The sequence below is a fragment of the Exserohilum turcica genome (genome assembly GCF_000359705.1).
Source record: "Exserohilum turcica Et28A unplaced genomic scaffold SETTUscaffold_22, whole genome shotgun sequence".
In the NCBI taxonomy this organism is placed as follows: Eukaryota; Fungi; Ascomycota; class Dothideomycetes; order Pleosporales; family Pleosporaceae; genus Exserohilum; species Exserohilum turcicum.
In genome coordinates, this window is record NW_007360048.1 from 443,795 (window position 1) to 451,350 (window position 7,556).

At 51.3% G+C, this 7,556-nt stretch overlaps 3 protein-coding genes across 3 annotated transcripts; 1 reads left to right on the top strand and 2 right to left on the bottom strand.

Annotated features, from left to right (window-relative positions):
* Positions 1-7: 7 nt before the first annotated feature.
* Positions 8-475, bottom strand: SETTUDRAFT_169455 (uncharacterized protein; the record flags this gene model as incomplete). Its single annotated transcript, XM_008028175.1, has 1 exon — positions 8-475. A coding segment is annotated over one exon (468 nt), but the record flags the coding sequence as incomplete, so codon positions are not given.
* Positions 476-3,007: 2,532 nt separating this feature from the next.
* Positions 3,008-5,029, top strand: SETTUDRAFT_39863 (uncharacterized protein; the record flags this gene model as incomplete). Its single annotated transcript, XM_008028085.1, has 4 exons — positions 3,008-3,029; positions 3,068-4,167; positions 4,232-4,705; positions 4,823-5,029. 4 exons carry the CDS (start codon positions 3,008-3,010, stop codon positions 5,027-5,029), a joined length of 1,803 nt encoding a protein of 600 aa, XP_008026276.1.
* Positions 5,030-5,235: 206 nt separating this feature from the next.
* On the bottom strand, positions 5,236-7,234 carry SETTUDRAFT_39864 (uncharacterized protein; the record flags this gene model as incomplete). Its single annotated transcript, XM_008028086.1, has 5 exons — positions 5,236-5,451; positions 5,516-6,161; positions 6,219-6,861; positions 6,914-7,123; positions 7,186-7,234. 5 exons carry the CDS (start codon positions 7,232-7,234, stop codon positions 5,236-5,238), a joined length of 1,764 nt encoding a protein of 587 aa, XP_008026277.1.
* Positions 7,235-7,556: the final 322 nt, after the last annotated feature.

Sequence of the window (7,556 nt, forward strand, 5' to 3'; positions counted from 1 at the left end):
GTCTAACTTTCTCTCTTAGTTCTTTAGAGACGTTAGATAGAGAGGAGATTTGGTCTCCTAGAATTGTAGAGTTTTTTTTGTTTACTCTGCCGTTCTCTGTAAAGTCTCTAAAGACTTCTACAAGGTCTAGTAAACTAGTTTGCCTAGTAGGGTTGTTCTCAGCTAGGTTAGCTGCTTGGATTACTAGGTTTCTAGCAATCTCTAAGGCCTCCTCAATAGAGGTTGCCTTTGGTGTTTTCCCTACTGTAGGGTATCTTGGCACTGCTCCAATAAATGGAGAAAAATTGCTTCTTGTCCTAGTATGGGTAGGCCTAGGCGGTTCTTCTGGTTGCCTGTTAGGGCACGGCGTAGGGGCCTCCTCAGCCATCTCGATTTCTGGATTATTATCCATTAGTCGTTTGCTTGTGCCTCTAAGGTCCTTTGAGGCTAGTCTTTTTTTGTTATTTTTATTGTTTTGATATGTCTGTGTTTCTTGCTAAATTTAAGCTTCAATAAGCTCCTGCGTTCCTATTAGCCCCTCTAGTCTTGGCATTAGAGCCCAAGCTCTGTGAGAAAATTCTCACAGGCGTGAGAAAACGAAGGAAGGCCTCCTTCTTCTCCCTACTGCGCGCTAGCGCCTTAGCTGCAGGTGTTAAAAGTGCTGTTAGTCGATTCCTCGTGGTCGGTTCTCCTAGATAGCGTGCTTTCCTAGCGGTTTCCAGAAAACTCGAAGTTGGTGTGTCTCGAAGTATAAAGCTATATAATACTATAAAATAGTTAGTGTTTTAAAATCTTGCCCTAGTCGCTGTATACAGCCAATAAACAAAAAAGAGTCTATAGTAGTAATAACATATCGCCCGCTGACATTCCTGAAGCTTAATTGATAAGAAGCTTGATAATGTGTACTCAACAACGTTATGAAAGGCGCCGCGCCAGTATGTCGGAATCACCCATAAAATTACTCGATACTACGCTTACAGTATAGCCGTAATATCACTTACTAGCTAAATAAGAATAGAAAGATTGGACTGCAGTCATTATTGGATCACTGTAGTCAGACTCTAGCAATAATAGCTTGTGTATGGGAATCTGTAGTCTCGGCGTTGTAATAGTTTTGGTGGGGTGGAGCGGGCATTGAGCTGGCTGTCCTAGGCATTGGCCCGCCCGGGACGGTATATGACACTCCGAGCATCTACATCTTGGCAAGCAAACCGCGCACATATCATCACAGAGAGGGTGGCCAAACTCTCAGACACTATCTCAGACGGATATCAGATTTCATGGAGGTCTCGACCACTAACGATATTACACACCACTGCAAGCGACAATCCTCCGTCATCATTGGGGGCGACAAAGACGTGAATGGCAAAGCCCATGGCCAAGCGTTGCAACAAGTGCACTTGTCGTTCAACATGTCCAACAATAGCGAGCCCAGACGCTCGCCTCCCCTCTTGCGCCTGCCAGCTGAACTGCGCATGCAAATCTTTACCTGGGTTTTCACAAGGGCCACACCTTTGTCTATCCACTGCTGGCGGCGCTACACACCTTTCTGTTTTTCGACAAGGGTCATGCAGTACCCTTCAGGATTCCTTGCTCTACTTTTGACGTGTCGTCAAATATACAACGAGGCTCGATTGCTGCCTTTCAAGTGCAACACGTTTCGATTCAAATCTCAGGACGCGTTCGAGCCGTGGCTGGCCCGATTTTGTCCAGAGCAAATCCGTGCGTTCAGAAAAATCGAGCTCGTAACATGGATGGCGAGACACATGGTCGAAGGAGAAAGCTGGGTGGCGAAGAGGGTGGAGGACTGTTTACCTTTGCATAAATTACGAGGTCTGAGAAAAGTGCGTATCGAGGTTCGGATGAACGGCAGAGACCGAGATTGTATGAGAGAGGCATGTTGGAATTGCGAAGGGTCTGATTGCGATGTGATGAAGGAAATAGAGATGTTGATGGCGTGGTTCCATGACAAGAGTCCCGGCTTGGAGGTTGAGTTTGAGACAGTAGCAGCATAGGCTGAGTCTCGCCACAACCGCAGCCGCAACCGGCTTGCATAGTTTCCAGGTGACGTGTGGTATTGATGATGCATCCGTTACTGGAGAGAAGGTGTCAAGTTCCATGTTGCAGGAACTTCAGATGCGCAACTGGAGAGGAACTGCAGTCAGGGAACGAGCCACTCGGCACTCCTGCATACTACCCGAAACGGCTGCTTACTGCGAACATGTCGCTTGGGGCCGTTTCTCCTCGAAAAAACCCCGCAGCACAAGTGCACATTTTTATTTCCGGGTGTGTTTGAGCGATTGCGATAACGTCGGCTCTGCTCGAGACTGGCGCTGAAGCTTGACCAACACCTGAAGCGGACAATGGCTGGCTGGTAAGTATAGGCACGGTGATTACACCTGCCTGGCCCCATCACCAAGCCCGGATCGACTTGGCTAGCAGCGTGTGCAGTGGTGCAACGGCACTTGGGTGTTCGAATCAAACACTGGCGTACAAGGGCTCGGCTCGAAGTCGCTGCACATGGCTGCGGCAACGTACCCAGCTTGAGGCCCGCTTTCAGGCGCGCTGCCGCTGACTTGAGCGTCTTGGGAAGCTGGCAGGCAGCGCATTATCGCAGAAAACGAAGTGGGGGGGGCTGTAACGTAACTTGCCACAGTCTGGCCTGGATGTAGGAGTGCGAGTGGGAGCGTGCATGCAGTTGGAGGTGAAGGAAATGGAAAGTAGAAAATGGCCACGGGTGGGAAGCAGGGGCCGCGGAAGCGGGGCAACTCCCTTTTCCGGCATCAAGGGTCCTTAGCGCGGGCCCGAGCGCGCCCCCCGCCAAACACTGCGTCCTCCGTCAACAACGGGTTTTAAGCCTGCCTCTCCAAAAGGCTCCTATAGGCACTGTACACCTAGAATGCGAGCTCGCTTCGGCACGCAGCGTCGCCAGCAGATTATTCACATGAGTGAGCGTGCTGTCTGCACGGAGTCGGTTTTTCTGTCCACCTGTCCGCACACATGAGCAATCCTCCGAATCAAAGCCGCAATGGCAGTCACTCACGACTCACGTACGCTCACCGTCGTTTCGCGCTTTTTGCTTTCACAGCAACTGATGGGCTTTACAGATGCGAGCCATGCCGAGATCGCAAGGTCAAGTGTAACAGAGTGTTTCCTAGTTGTGGGCGTTGCATCCGCCTGGGCTTCACGTGCTCGTATCGTGACCGCATCAGCCAACGCGCGACTCAGTCGGCCATTATATCGCACCTCCAGGAGCGGGTCAGAAAACAGGAAGCTTTGCTTGCGTTGCAGTCAGCTGCGAACAAGCCACCTTCAGTCACCTTGATGACGACGCAAGCGCCCTCTCCGTCCATCACATCGCCGTCTCCACATTCCGGACCGTCACCCAGCGCATGTGTGGAAAAGCAGCGGGCTGACAGCGGTGCCGGCTCAGCCATGGCCGAGTACAACGCCGCCTGGTTCGCGGGGACCACGTTTGATGATTCACTGGGTTCGATGCCGACAACCATAGACTGGGATATGGAAATCATGTCTATGCGCCCTGATGGCGCCCACATTACCGAGGACTGGTTAGCATCCACAACATCGGGCCAACCCCTCCTTTCAACCCCTCCAGCCATCATCGCTGCTAAAGATATGGACGAGCTCCACGCAATCTTCTTCGCCCGCATTCACCCCGTCATGCCCATCATCAACGAGGGCCAGTTTCGCAAAGATTTGCAAGATTCGCCTCATGCTGTGGCTGTGCAGAGCGTGAGCTGTACAGCCGCCCTCCTAGCGACCACGGTGCCAGAGGCGCAAGCGTCGCTCAAGCAGTCCTGTTATGTTCTCGCAAGGTATTATGTTGACCAATGTGAAGCTGAAGAGGGCTTCCACCCCAGTTGGTGCATGCATTTTCTTCGCGCTCTGTTATTCCTCACCCGCTTTGAGATCAACAACCGGAGCTGTGCGCGTGCGTGGCTCACTTTGGGACGTGCCATCCGCCTTGCCAAAATTATGCGATTGGACCAGATAGATTGCGCAAATGAGCCGCTTTTCCCCAATGTGAGCTTGCCCGAGATAGTGTCCCCTGCGGCGCAGACTGCTGTCGAGCTCGAGGAGCGGCGGCGGTGTCTATGGGCTCTGTATATTCTCGAAGGTCTTGCCTCGATATATACAGGAACACCAGGATTGCTTGATGAATCGAGGGTATGTAGGAGCAAATTATCACGTCCGGTTCTGTATACAATACTAATGCATCTTCTCTTTCTAGCTCCAGGTATCGCTGCCATCGCCAGGCGAGCTAGACAAGGATTTCCAGTCATCATCTTTGCCACATCTTGGCGAGGCGCATACTATCGCCAAGTCCGAGATACTCTCACCTTTCTGCGGACTAGTCTTGGTTGTTTCGGTCTTGCGCAAAGTCATCTACCACACCTCGCAGCCGTCATTACCGTCATCGACATCCGGTTTCGGATACTCGTGCAACTTACCCGGTTTCTGGGATCGGCATTTTTCTTTGCTCAGAATTCTAAAGGTAGTTGAGGCTCTAATTGAGCCTCTGTCTCTCTCACGAACCCTGAGATCTTGTGCCGTTGCCTTCAATCTCCATCTAGTCTTTCACGCTGTGAAGGTCAATCTATACGAGGCCGCGATTGATGAGAGTGAGCGACAAGAGTTACCATTTACTGAAATAGACACGAACATGGACCAGCTCACTTCTAATGCGCTCAAAATCGCTACTGCAGTACGGTCAAATTGGTGTCAACAACGGCTTATGGTGAGGTTGATTTCTTTTTCCTGATAAGACTTGATATCTGCCAAGATGAGACAGCGAGTACTTTGCATGCTGACCGCTCTGTAGTGTGATAATTTGTCTCTCAGCGGAGCATTCGTTGGCTGGCCACTTTACACCGCTATCAAGGCTCTTAGTCGTGGCGCATCCCCCGACCAGTCAAATCCAAGAGCAAGTGCTATTCGCATATTGTACGACTCATTAGACGACGTTGAGCCATCGGATGGAGCGTGGCATAGGCTTCTGTCACAGTCGTGTCCCTCACCACGACCATAGAAATGGGATCATTTATCTGCCTTGACAATTTGTCACGATTTAGAAACAGATCAAATGTTGCAAACAAGAAGCAAATCAAAGCTGATGACCCAGAATGAAACATGCCCCTCTCAGGTCGTATGAATCCAAAGCCTACTGCCATGTCTTACGCAAGAATGCTGGAATTATCTTTTCCAGTCAAGCACCACGGTACCAAGCCCACATTTTCAACTGTGCGACGTATGAAGCGCTCGAAGCATAGATCGATCACTCCGTGCGACAGGCCGTTGAACAGTTTTTCCCATTTTGGCCTTTTGCGATGCTTTGAATTCATCCAACATGCCGCGATAATCACTAGGTTTGTAGCGCATAAACATTTCTGCCAAGGCGCTGTTCTTCCTTCTCGGCTCGATGCCAAGGTCTTTGGCAAGTGTGTCAATATACTAATTTCATTTTGATTAGCACGAGTTAGGGTCGGGGTAAAAGACGGATGATGCGAACACTGACCGAAAGGTAGTCAAAGATGCAATAGGCATGCTTCTGCCCCATTTCCAAATGTCGCTTCTTTGTCCATGCATTGAACGTGGCAATCTCATCTTCAACCGTATCGAGGTCCGGGGGGTTAATCATGCCCAGCAAGTATGCGGCATTCCACAGAGCCTGGAATTCGCTCACAGTGGGAGTGAAGATGACGTGGACTAATCCAGGGAAACATATTGATCGCTCATTCTTGGCAATCTGCTTGAGCGGAATCAGACGTCTGTAGTGTCTATTTGGGCCACGCAGGACTTGTTGAATGGAATCATTGGCAGTATCGACCTTGGGCGTGTTTGATTTGAGCATGGGCAGCAACTCATCAATCTTGGCTTCGGCTTTGGCGTGGAGCTTTGCCCACTTGATCGCCTCCGTCTCATCATACGTCAGACCCAATTCTTTCCGGAGCTCGAGGCTGAATGGCCTGTAAGGCTTTTCAAAGCCGGTGCATGCAATGATCAAGTCGGTCTGCACGGCCGTGTCGTTGTTCAGGTTCACGACGTTGATGTGTGAGAGGGATTCAATTTCGCTGCGATGAACATGGAGTTTGCCAGAGTGGAGCGTTTTCCAAAAATCCGGGGCTGAAGGCGCCCCAAGACCGGCACGGGCCCAGAACATGCTGCACAGGCTATGTTAGCGTTTTGCTGATTGTACACGTCTGGTCATATTAACGTACCCAGAGCCACGAGGGGTGGGCTGCAGCTCCTTGAAATCGTCATTGGCATCATACCCAGCGGCGTAGTCTGCAAGGAAATTTGCAGTGCGCCAGTATGCACCGGCTATCATACGACCTATGGGTGTTCGGTGAATGGCATTGTACCAGAACCCTGACGTGTTCATAATTGAAGGGCTGAACATTGCCATGGCTCTGGTAGACAGCCCGTCAACAGTGTTCCAGATGCCGAGCAGTGTTGGTGGTCCCATGGCAATGGGGCCACCGCCATTTTCTCGGATGATCCAGTCAACCTCTTTGCCAGCTTTAGTCAAGAAGTATGCCGTGTCAAACGCTGACTTAGCCGCGCCGACGACTGTGACTCTCTTGGCTTGAGAGATGAGTTCCAGGTTCTTTCCCGTGTCGGAGGAATGAATGACTGGGCATGAAAAGTGGTCCTTGGGCCATGTGGGCTGCACTGGACTAGAGCCAGGCCCAACCGCCCAAATGAGCTTTGCACATTCAATTTGGTAGCCATCAGCCACCGTCAGGATCCAGGCTCCAGAGAGAGTTTGGTCCACCTCTGTCACGGTAGACTCAAACCTGACAAGCTCCTCGAGCTTGAAGTCGCGGGCGAATGAAGTCAGGTACTTGTTGATTGTGTAACCTGAGTGCTAGTCAGCAGCTGCAGATTTGTGCCGGAACGAAGGCATGCTGACCAGAAATGAAGCCATCCTCGGTGATGCCCTCTTTGGGCATATCGTAAAAGCTATACTCGAATAGGGGATGGCTGACCTGTGCATACAGATCTGGGTACAGTCGGTCTGTGCACCATACTCCGCCAATCGATGTTTCGCTATCGATGATCTGGAGGTCAGTCTCGGGCGCAAGATCTAGGTATGTTTTGGCGGCGATAAGACCGGACCATCCTGAAGAAACAATCAGCAAGCAGGGAACAAAGCACCGTTTGCGATGGCCATGCACAACGTACCAGCTCCAACCACGATAACATCACGCCGTGAACTTGTTCGCCCGGGCATTTTGGCAGTAATCTGACGGACCAAGCACGTGACAAGACAGAGTCATCCAATCTGTGTTGAAGAGCCACACGATGCGGGGATATATCAGGGGCTCGACGATGGCCACTCCGCAACCACTGCATCGCCAACGCTGGCAGCACCCGGCGTGCAAAACTGGTTTTCCGACGTGGCCGATGGTGCGCACTGGGTGCAAGCACGAGAGAGCGCAAAAGGATGGCCATGATGGTCCGGCCGTTTGGCGCTCGGACTGTTTTACCGACACGGGCGCGCAGGTCGGTAAGATTTTCCCCGCCTGCACTGTGCACCTCGCTTACGTACGCTT